Source organism: Giraffa tippelskirchi, chromosome 1 (genome assembly GCF_054371585.1).
Source record: "Giraffa tippelskirchi isolate mGirTip1 chromosome 1, T2T-mGirTip1v1.2.pri, whole genome shotgun sequence".
Classification (NCBI taxonomy): domain Eukaryota; kingdom Metazoa; phylum Chordata; class Mammalia; order Artiodactyla; family Giraffidae; genus Giraffa; species Giraffa tippelskirchi.
In genome coordinates this window covers 117,675,123-117,687,575 of record NC_137275.1, presented here as the reverse complement: position 1 = coordinate 117,687,575, position 12,453 = coordinate 117,675,123, and the positions used below count along the sequence as shown (strand labels likewise).

Genomic DNA, 12,453 nt, shown 5'->3' with positions numbered 1-12,453 from the left:
AAACATAAATTGCGAAATCTAGTGTGAGAAAGGGCTGAATTAAATCACGTGATTTCATAAGAAAAAATAATAAAAGGAGAGAAAAAGTGAATTTACAGAACTCAAAATAAGGAAAGCTTTATCATCAAAGAAGCAAAATAACTACACAAACTCATTTGGTCACTGAGCTAGCTTCCAGGAAGGGCAAATGGATGCACAAGATTTAGAGAATAGGACAAAGCCAATAAAAATGAAGCAAAAGCAACATCTGTCCACACCAAAAAACATATCCATGCCAGGACTGTTGTGGAAACCCAGACACCAGCAGCCCACCACTTCTCTGCAGTCAGTGACCAACTGCTTGGCACCAACCAGCTCAAATACAGCCCTGGCCGTGCTGCCAGGCAGCTGCCACAAAAACACTGGCTTCACATCTGAGTGACTCAAAGAAGCATTGCAAGGTGTGAAAATGAGTCTGATTTTAAGCAGAAAAAAAAATCTAGTTACAAGTAAATGTGCGTGCTAAGTCAGTTCGTAAATAACAAGTATAAATAAACACACAAATGTTTGTGTGGACATACACAAACACATAAACCACCTTCATATTTTCACTTTATTTATTTAAATTTATGTGTTGTCTGTGCCTTAGCATTGTTGGCTGAATTCAGGTGGCCTGTTTTCTTGATTGGCAACCAATAGAACAGAATCTGTGCAACATTTAAATAGCCAGATCACATATAAAATGTTATGATTAAGTATTATTTAGATTACATATAATACAGAATATAATATATGACAACAAAAACCACTACACTTATTTAATATTTTTATCAGACAGAACTCTTGGAGCTCAAAAATCTTATTAATATAACTTTTTAATTAAAATTTTAGAAGAAATTACTAGTTTAAGTTTATTCTTCTCCACTGCCCATCATACATACAAGTAAAATAAAATGCAGGCACTTGGAATTCTCAAGGATGCAACATTTTTGAATAATCTAGTGTTCTATGATTGAATGAATCAATCAATCAATCAATGAAAGTCACTCAGTCATGTCCAACTCTTTGCAACCCCATGGACTATACAGTCCATGGAATTCTCCAGGCCAAAAGACTGGAGTGGGTTGCCACGCCCACCTCCAGGGGATCTTCCCAACCCGGGTCTCCCGCATTGCAGGCGGATTCTTGACCAGCTGAGCCACTAGGGGAAGAAGAACACTGGAGTGGGTAGCCTATCGCTTCTCCAGTGGATCTTTCTGACCCAGGAATTGATCTGGGGTCTCTTGCATTGCAAGTGGATTCTTTACCAGCTGAGCTATAATTGGATTCATCTTTTCTGTGCTAAAATACACATTTTAATGCATTCTGAACAATAATCGCTGCCTTTTAAAAACATACTTGTGGGCTTCATTGGTGGCTCAGTGGTAACAAGTCCGCCTGCCAATGCAGGAGACATGAGTTCAATCCCTGGTCCGAGAAGATTCCACATGCCACAGAGCAACTACGCCTGTGTGCCACAGCTGTGGAGCCTGTGCCTGAGCCCGAGAACTGCAACCATGAGCCCACACGCCCCCAGTCAGAGCAGCTCGTGCACCACAGCCAGAGAGGGGCCCTCGCTCCCCGTCATAAAGGAAAGCCCACGCAGCAATAAAGACCCACACAGCGAGAAATAAATACAGTTATTAAAAAATAAAAACATACTCGGGACTTCCCTGCTGGTCCAGTGGCTAAGACTCTGCCCTCCCAACGCAGGGGTCTGGCTTGCATCCTAGGTCAGAGAACAAGGTCCCACATGCCATAACTAAAGATTCTGCATGCCACAACTGAGACCCGGCACAGCCAAATAAATAAATAAAATATTAAAAAAATCAAAACATACTATACCAACCATAATTCCATTACAGAGTAATGGCTTAGGGCATTACTACTACTTACTACTACGATACGAAGAAATAACACACTTTCCCCATTTCCTATTTGCCCTCCTTGCATACGCAAATTACCCTTATATATACAAGCACACACAGACAACCATAAAATCCGCCGAGCAAACTGTAAGTTACATTTTCAGGATGGTGACGCAAAGACGCAGTTCCAAGAATTACTGATTCAGAATGGAAGGCTGTTGGTCTCACTCTTGCCCTTCCCTGTCTCTACCACAATCCTACATGGCCTCCAATGCACAGAAGAGAATGGTGCCTGGTGACATCGAAGACCACACTGTCAGGGTACAGAGGGGGGCTTGGTGCTTCAGAGCACTCTCTGCTCTCTCTCCATCATCTGCCCGCCTCTCCTGTACAGTCGGGACATGGTGCTAACAGTCTGAGGCACTGTTTTAAGCCCACTTGTCCTCAACATGGCTCTCTGCTGCCCTTCCCTTTTTGCTTCTCCCTACTCTGCTTTCTGTTATATTCTTCTCCCAGACTCTGTCCTGGAAACCACACTTTCTCTAGGTACTTCTAAGCAACAAGACCTCTTTTTCTTCTTTAGGCCGCCCATTATTCCACAGTCATCATGTATAATGCTTCATCTCTTCTAGGTCACATATTTCATTTAAAGGTATTTAACAGGCTATTCGAAGATGACAGCTACTAAGCTGACCTAGGGCTTTCAGCTTTAGCCAGAAAATTAGAAATTATGCCGCAAAATAAGAAATCATGCTTCACGACTGTCCTTTTTTCTCAATCTATGTATAATAATCACCGTATTGATTCTTTGACCTGCTTAAACTAACTTTTTCTCATTCACCACACAGTTACTGTGCTAAACACTAAATTAGGTGCCGGGGACACAATGATAAAGTCAAATACTACAGCCCTTGAATAAAAAGCTTCGGCAATGTAAGCTGGTTACACAGTTTACCAAACACATTCCAGCTACTGAGGACCCCTTAAGAGTCACATACATCTGTGACATCTGGCTATCAAAATTAAGGGCATTCTTTCCAGTCTTTTCAAGTACTTCTCTACATGACAGACAAAGCCCAAACAAAATTCTTTCGAGAGTATTCAGATGTTGCTTCACCCTTCACTAGGGCACAGCCCTCTTTCACGGCAGAAATTACATAGGAAGTTGTAAGAAATGAAGAAACCCTTTAGGAAGCAATTCATGGCATAACAGAGACTGTGGTCACATCACCCTTGTATTCAACAAAATCCTACAGCATTCAAACTATATTCCAAGGATGTCTAACATTTTAAAAGGGCATATCTAATGCAAGTTGTACAAAGAGTTTTAAGAGGAGGCCCTCAGCCTTCTATGAAACTGCTGTTCCCTATTCCACCCATTAGCCTAGTGTATAAAGTAAATCACAGTTATATCACAACAAACATTAAAAAGTTTCCACTTTAGATATTTAACTTGGTTTGGGAAAGGGTACTTATTCAAAATTTTTCTAGAGTAAGAAACAAGATGTTATAAAACTTTATAAGAGAGAAATCAGTCAAGATTAATTCTTAAACGCGGAGCCATTTTGTAAAATTATAAATTCCTTATCCTGGAGGAATTGATTTCTCTATCTTGTCTTTATCGCCAATTACAACCCACATACCTGTGTGGCTACGGATATGAACTCTCAGTGTACCGCTGCTGGCAAATTTTTGGCCACAATATGGACAGATTTTCTCCTTTTCTCCTGTATGCGTCTAAACAGAAAGAGATAAAAAGGGTTGAGGATAAATGTAAAGAATTAGGTAAAAATGATTAAGTGCCTCTGACAACAGTAAATCCTTTTTTCCCAGGATTACGTTTCTTTAAAATGATTTAATATCACAATGAGATTTTAAACAATTTATCATGGGTATACCCAGTGGTTCAAAAAAACCTCTTAGAATCACTCATTAGTGTAAATTTGAAAATAATTCTGCAGTTTACATTTTAAGCCTTTATGGAGCCCCCATCTAAAAATGATTAAGTTATACAAAACCAGTATATGTTAGCAAAACCACATAATCAAAATGGGGCTACAGCTGCCCTAGACTGTGCCAAGAAACACTTCCTTAGAAGCATTTTTCACATTCTTTGTGTGCATTTAAAGCTCGAGGACAGAATTAATCTCAATAAAGCACTCGGTTACTTGCAACATGTTTGTTAGACTGAATTGATTTTACTACAAAGCAAAAAAAAAGAATAAATCTGATTTCATCTTGAAAATCAGCAAGTGTTAAATGAACAGTCAGTCTCAAAGATCACCATTGCCTTCAACATATCTTTTATCTGAGCATAAAACTACCATACAAGAAAAGGTGAATGAGTATCGTCAAAAGCCAGTTTCATAAAATGTGAGAGTTCAAAGAAAAAAAAAAAGAGTGACCTCTCCCAAAACAGGAAGCAGATGGAATGTTTAAAACTTGTCTCACAATCTCATCAGGTGACCAGTGTTTCTACCAACATCAAAATAGGTCATTTCAACAAATGAGGGGTCAGAGCTACTCTTCAAGTTTCATTGTTTTTTCAAATTTAGGAGAAGGGAAAAGAAGGGAGGAGGAGGCAATCACTTCAGATACCTGTATATTCTCTCAAATCATTTTTAGATTTTTGATTTCAATGATAACCCAAATATGAATAAAAGCATACCGTGGATCATCTGGGTTACCACTTACAAAACAACTTCCAGGACCTGTGTCTGGAAGCATTTGCTTTTATGCAAATTATTAGAAGTATCATTATTTGAATTGCCATGAGGTTGCAAAGTCAGACGTGACTTAGCAACTAAACAATAACTACAAGAAAATGTAAAAAGAACAGGAAAAGTTTTTAAAAATGATGTGTTCCCAGAAAGGAAATACAGGCTGGCTGGAATACAGAAAAAGGGGTGGAGCAGTTATGTCATCACTTGACAAACCTGAAGAATCACAAACTTAGCAAAACATTCTCATCTTCCATATTAAAATGACTGTTGTTGCTGTTGTTGAGTTACTAAGTTGTATCTGACTCTTTTTTGATACCATGGACTGTAGCCCACCAGACTCCTCCATCCATGGGATTTTCCAGGTAAGAATACTGAAGTGGATGGCCATTTCCTCCTCCAGGGGATCTTCCAGACCCAGGGATTGAACCTGCATCTCCTGCCTTGGCAGGTGGATTCTTTACCACTGAGCCACCAGGGAAGCCCCAAATTAATTGTTAACCTTAATATAATCAGTTTCATAACCTTACTGGTTGATATTTAATTTATAAATTTTCATATTTGAATTATAATCTGTATTTGGATATAAACTATCATATTTGTAATTTGTAAAAGAGTTATAAATGAAATATCTTCATTAACTTCAGTGTCCTTTAGGTTTTCTCCCTGAAAAACATTTATATTATTCACAAGTTTGAGGAGTACAGTCTAATCAACAGCCATAACAGCCAATGATACTGTCTACAACAGACAGCTCCTTGATTCCGCATTTGGCAGGCACTTAACTTTCCATTTTCACTACAAGTTCTTGTACAAAACAGTTATACATTCTTTACACCTCAGCAAGAACTGTTACTCCCATGGTCCACATTATGGTTCAGTTTAAAGAAATGGTATAACATTTTAACATATAACAGACCTGTGTTCTTCTTGGTCCCTGACAGAAAGGGCAAAATAGGGCCATTCTTTTTGATTAATGTAACACTGTTTAGAAATTTTATATAGCTATAAAATATAGTTATTTCAACACTGGATTATTCCAAACAGGCAACTACCAAGTTATTTGTAATATCTTTATAAAATCCACAGGATCTCTCTTGCTGTTACGTAAGTATTTCATTATTCCCTTACTTATAACTCAGTTACTTGTACTTCACTGGTATAAGTTTCAAATTAAAGGACATTAAGGCAACAGTAATGAAAAGAATTAAAATGTTCCTTTCAGCTTAATTCAAAAATATGTATTATTAGGTGCAGAATTTGATTGGATGGTATTAAAAGATACTGAAAGTATAACACTAAAAATCTTAAATATGGATAAGAAAGCCTGGAAACAAATCTATATGAGAACAAGATCTGGATAAATACAGGAGTCGAAAATGAGCAATGCACTAGAAAAGATATTCTATGATAATCTGTTATTGCAGACAAACAACTATATCTTTCTTGAAAACTCACTACATTTTCTCTCATTGATCAAAACACAACAAAAGGTTAATAAATTCATGAAAAAGTAATCCAATCAATGGAAGTTAAAACATTATTCTATTCAGAGTTCTGAAAAGAGAAGACAGTATCATTGTTACTGAGCATTAAAGATGCAAGAAAAGAACGTTGCTTAATTCAGTCCTTCTGAAACAGCTGTATTAAGGATAGGCACCAAAATAAGAGTTATAATGACAGAAGTCACTGCAACCTTCACTCAGCAGGGCACACTGAGCAACAGACACTACCACACGTCACCGTCATTTCTAAAGTCAACATTAAGACTTCAGCTTCATTAACCATAGTATGAATTTTGCTATTTAAAAAATATACTTAAAATGCATTTAATCAACAAGTAAAAACAACCTGTTTATTTGCTGGAGGTAATTAGGATAACACAACTATGATAATCTCCAAATCACCATCAGTATGAACATCGTTTTATTTGAGTTGAGCAAATACTTATCAAGTCCCTGTTCTGTACCAGGAACTTCCCTAGGTCCTAGGGATGTAAGATGCAGAAGGAGCACTCCAATCCTAGAAGAGCTCAGTCTAATAATCTGTCAATAAGTATCTGAACTAGCTTTCAAAACTGAAGCTATTAATAGTTCTACTCAATAGCTTTAAAAAAGAAACCTACATTAATCAAAAAATGTATAGAAGTGAATAAACTCTCATTCAGTGAGCACTCTATGTAACTATCAGCATAGCTTAGGACTGCATAGCACCATACCTAATCTAGGTTTGCTTTCAAACTTACTCTCTTCTGATAAAATGAAGAAAACAGACATATGCTGAAGAGTTAGTATCAATCATGGGTTCCTTATTTGTCGTTCTGAGTAAATATGTTGATAGATTAATATAAAATTGATTATTATATAATTAACACATATACCTGTACAGTTAAAATACATAATCCTTTCAAACTCACAGAAGGTTTCTACTTACTTTCTTATGACTTCTAAGCACTGAAGGTGTAACAAATGCCTTATTACACAGCTCACATCGGTACTTCTTGTGTCTTTCGTGGACCACCTGGACATGAACATTCAAGGTGTCCTTTCTTTTAAAGGTAGCATCACAGTGATGACACTTGAATGTCCTCTCACCTTAGAAATGAAAAAATCAAATTACAGAACCAGATGCAACAACAGGGTGCTGTTAACACCCCTTCATATCTACTGGATTTAGTGTTGTTTTCTCCAAAAACTGAGCTTTACAACTCTTAACAATTTATCATAATCATAAAAGGTCATTCCTCCAACAACTTTTTCAGTTGCATATTTGCTATCCCCGGTGTCAATTAGATGGGTGACAGGGGGGAGTCCTTTAACCTTCTTAGATTCTCAGTGCCTTTAACTGGAAAATGTAGGGACTAAATTCGCTAATTTTCTAAAGGTTCTAAGAACTTTAACAGCAGTATTTCTAGGGAAGGGGCTTGAGTGTGAGGTGCGCAGGCACTTGAGTTCAACAGTGAGTTGCCTTGCGGCCCCTCCTGAAGTCCCCGCACTCCACCACTCTCCCTCTGGCCGTCAGAGGCAGGGGAAGGGCTGGCTCTCGGACAGGAAGCTGCTGTGAAGTCCCTGAAGGAGGAGGTCAGAGTGGGTCCTACACCCCGGGACAGGAGTGGGCTGCATCTCCCCTTTCTTCCTCAGTACTGTCTCAGGCACAAGGCCTGCAGGCCCACTAATGCTGTCCTTGGTTCACTGCGATAAGGCTGGGGAAGGGCTTCCACGTCCAGGTGCTCATCTGGGGCTACATCTCAGAGAGGCATCTGTATCAAGGCAGGGTCCCAGAGTGGCAACCACCCGTTCCTACCCTAGAGCCCCTGGGTACCTGCGAGGGTTCTCACCTGCTCATTAAACAGCCTCCCCTTGCAGGAAAGTACTCCAGAAGCTATGTTTAGGGAGATGGTGGGACTTTTTAAACTTTCATATCATGCTATGTCTAAAGTCCATTTTAAATACATTTTAAGTGATCCATGTGCCCAATTAGAAGATAATGATCTCTCCCAAAAAGTCATAAAACACATGTAACCTGTATAAAGACAGATTAGTGTTTGCATATATCCTCCCTTTTTAGAGACCAATTATAATAGCACAAATTATAGCCATTATAAGACAAAATATGCTGGTAAATTTCTTATGTAAATAGGAGATTACCTCAATTTCAACCAAGTTCCTTTACCTTCCCCTCCATTTTAACTAGCATATATTTAGAAATTTGAAGACCCTATTATTTCTTCACATCAATTTAAGGGAGGACAAGAGGAAAGAAAATAAAAAGGAAAAGGCAAATAACCTTCCCTTCATCTTTTCAAACAGAAGTTCGGCTCTTGAAAGTCTCAAAGTCTTTAAGGAAGCTGTTGAGTTGCTGAATTTGATACCTGAAATAGTAACACCAAACTGTACATGAACTGTGCAGATTCCGAAAGTTGTGTTTATATCTTGCCTTTCTGTATTTTTGTTGCAGGGTGTTACTACTGTCATCTAGTTTTTCTTCATACATCTTTCGTGATTTAAAATTTTATTTGTATAAAATGTATAACCAGTGAGAGTGAAAGGACAACTGACATAGACTCTAAAAGTTAATGATACCAAATCTATTCAGGCATTGGATAAAACTACTCCAACACTGCTCCTGTCAAAGTGTTTCCCTTAAAGCATTACGTGAATCAAAATATTGATTCTTGTACAAAAATCTCATCAAGCTATACCAAGGTAGTGCATACCTTTTTGTTTTCATATTTTAATTTCTCATTTTTTAAAGTTTATCAGAACTTTGAAATCCTCATGTGAGATTTTATCTGATTTTATCAGATTTCTTTACCTTAAATTTATCAGGATTTTTCCCTATCTTAAAACCAAGAAGCTAGGTAGCAACCTGCCTTTTGGTCTTCAGTGTATTAGGAAATAACAATAATTTCCAAAATAATTATGACAACTTATTCTTAGTATTTGGAGCCATAGTGCTGATGTAAGTTTCTAAAACAAATCTCATGTTTTGAAGTTAAATGGGCTATAACTTTTATATTGGCTAAGACAAGATCTAGTCTTTTGTCCGCTTTATTTTAGCCATTTTTGGTTTTTCCACCCTTTCAGCTCACTAGCCTTAAGTGATGTTTACCCTAGAGGACACATTTGCTCACCCCATTACCCAAGGTGACCTTCCTGGCTAAATGTCTTGATGTGGCTTCATAATGCCTCTGACTGGTGTGCTAACCAGCAGATCAGCATCGTGTGAAACAGAATGCACAAGCACTGTCTACACTCAGTCACTTCATCTTAGTCTCAAGCGGATGAGAACCAAAAAGCTGAAATCAAAAACATCTGCTTCAATTAAAGGCTCCTTGCTGCAACAAAAAATTTCATCCATCAAAAAAAATTTCCTGAGCATCAGACCAAGATTAGCCATGGAAGTCTTAACAATATAAATGAGATTCCCTTGTTTGAATCTCTATTCTACAATCCCTTCAGCTCATAACAGGTTTTCTCTTAATCAAATGACAGTGAAATGAGACGGAAATTCCTGCTGTTACATAACAAAATTTATTTCTTAAATGTATAGCTGTTCTTTATAAGGAAAATGGAAAGTGGTGCTAACAACTTCTCCAGAGCTGTAAGGTGACTATAGAATGGCATGAAATCACAGCACTATCTTTTCCACAAGAAAAGATGCAGTTCATCACAACTGTTACCACTCCATAAATACAGAAACATCAGTATCTTATTTTACATTTTAGATACTTTGACTTGACCAGAGAAAATTTCTTCCAAGATAATATCTTATCTGTACAATAAAATGTCAAGATTGATTGTTTTGCTTTCTTCAGAAATATTAAAAATTTAATCAGCAGTAGAAACTACATGTTAGGGGATGTTCTCCTGATTAAACAACTCAAGTTAAAAGCAAGAAATGTATTACTTATGTTATACCATTTTTATTTAACTTTAGATATAGTAAAGCAGACACAAATCTCTGGTTACTTCAACATCTGAACACAACTCACTTTAAAAGTTCATTCTGCAATTACATTAAAGTGTGGTATTCTAAAATCAGCTCGCAGTGTAACTGCTAGACACACTTTCACGGTATATATGTAAATAACTTAATTCTCACTTCCTCTCAAAAAATGCCCTTGCCAAAAGAAATAAGAAGTCAAAGCAGACTAACTGACGCTTGAATGCTACACCCGCTCCCCAACCATGCTGTGCAACCCTGAGTGTATCACTATGCTTCTCTGAGCCTCAATTTTCTCAACTCTCCTCAAATGAAAAGGTTAAATTAGACGTTTACACTGATTCTTTCCCACTGTGAACTAATAAAATCATGCCAGGTATCTGCATGTTTTAAACAGTCAGTCCCTTAATTATTACATTGAAAAGGAAACATAAATGTCTGTTTCAGAGCAAATTTCAAAGATACTTTATTGACCATGACATGTTTTTATACACAATTTTAAATAGTGGGAAAAATGATATAAAATGATATGCCTCATAAAATGATTAACCTTACCTTGCAAAAATAAAGCAAGAATAGAGAAAGAAAAGGTGAAAGGCAGTAATCTTTTTTTTTTTTAGTTCAAAAGCAGATTACATAACTACTTTATAGTTCTGATTCTGTGATGTCTACATTTTAATAGGTTATAATTCCTTTGGTCTTCATCTGCCAGGATTGTGACTTACTGTTGTGTATAAGCAGGTGTCTCTGCAAAGAAAATGGAGTCCGGAAGAGAGCTTTACACTCCTCACACTGGAACGGCCTCTCCTCCGAGTGGGTCTGCAGAAGGAAGACATCCTGAGTCAGGAGGCTCTAGAATCGACCAGTCGTTACAGTAACCAGAGCCTGGATTCACGATGGGAACCAGGAGAGAGAGGAAGGCAGACAATATCCTGTTTCTTCTCGGACCATTCCTCCATAAAATCAGAAATACAAACAGGCTGTGTTCACGGGAGGAAAACAACTGTGTTTTTAAGTTCTCATGTTAATTATACATTTGATAAGCAGTAAAAGAAATTGTTCCTATAATCTCAAAGGCTAATCTGAATACACCATGAGCTTTCTCAAGATCTACTTTGCAGAGTGAAAAGATATGTGATTTCTCTAAAGCCCAAATCTCCTTTACCACTGGACAGACTTTATGCTGGTACAATATTTTCAACACAAAGGACACTGGTAGCAGGGAGGCTGTTTCCATGCTTTCTCTCAACTTCACTGACTAACTTCAAATAATTTTCAGTCCTAAGAGCTGCTTTTCCCCTGAATTAAATTAGAGCATTTACTCACGTTATAATTAACAGCAGGTAAAATACATCATTTTTATTGAGTCAAATGCTATGCTAAACACTTTACATGAATTTATTTCACTTAAATCTAACAGCAATTTAATAAATAAAATGCTATTAGGATCCCCATATCATAGATGAGAAAACTAAGGTTCAGAAAGTTTCAGTAACCTGCCAAATGTCAAGCAGCATACATGTGGTAAGCACCATTAATTACGTGACAGACAAAAATATATGTGTAAACAAGAAACAACAGAAAACCACCTCCTAGATCTAAAAAATAAAACAAGAGTAAAAACAGCTTATCACCTCCCCTGTTTTCCATTACACATCAGTATTAACCCATTTGTTACAAATTCATAAAGAAAAATATATTCTACCATGGATGATGGCAAGATAACAATGCTCATAAATGTTAATATATAAAAAACTGAACTGTGTTCATACAATTGGTGGGCTGTGTCATGATACTGAGGTATAGAAATAAAGGGAATAATTTAAAGAGAAGTCACTTTATAGCATATATATTTATACATTTTCTTAGTCTAATAGACATTATAATATTAAAGATATAAATATTACCTATTAACATAATGTTAGTGAAAAAGGGACTGTTGTGCCTTTCTGACTGTGAAAAATATACATAAAGCATGGGAGGAACAAATATGTAAAACTCAGGATAAACTACAGGTGTTCAAGTGTACTAGTTATAGAGATACTTAAATGAGAGGAAGGAATAAATGTGTCAACAAAATAGAACAAAGAGTTTCACAATACAAGATATAGGAACATTTAGTGTAGGAAAATATGACATTTCAAATTTGTATAAGAATACTGGATTGTTCTTGAGAAGGAAATGGCAACCCACTCCAGTATTCTTGCCTGGAAAATCTCATGCATAGAGGAGCCTGGCAGACTATAGTCCACGAGGTCACAAAGAGTCAGACATGACTTAGCGACTAAACAACTGGATTGTTCAATAAATGGTTGTAAGGCAATTGAGACATTCAGAAAAAATTAAGTTGTGCCTATTCCCCACCTGTTACAAGATACAAATCTCTTTTCAATTCAGATGTG

At 37.0% G+C, this 12,453-nt stretch overlaps 1 protein-coding gene across 14 annotated transcripts in view; it reads right to left on the bottom strand.

Annotated features, from left to right (window-relative positions):
• Nucleotides 1-12,453, bottom strand: part of PRDM5 (PR/SET domain 5) — a 261,033-nt gene that overhangs the window by 102,673 nt on the left and 145,907 nt on the right. For all 14 annotated transcript variants that reach the window (XM_081566398.1, XM_081566567.1, XM_081566951.1 and 11 more), the window contains 3 exons: nucleotides 10,777-10,870; nucleotides 7,040-7,200; nucleotides 3,530-3,623 (listed from right to left, as the gene is read on the bottom strand). In XM_081566398.1, the coding sequence (XP_081422524.1) occupies nucleotides 3,530-3,623; nucleotides 7,040-7,200; nucleotides 10,777-10,870 (349 nt within the window). The remainder of the gene's footprint in view (nucleotides 1-3,529; nucleotides 3,624-7,039; nucleotides 7,201-10,776; nucleotides 10,871-12,453) is intronic.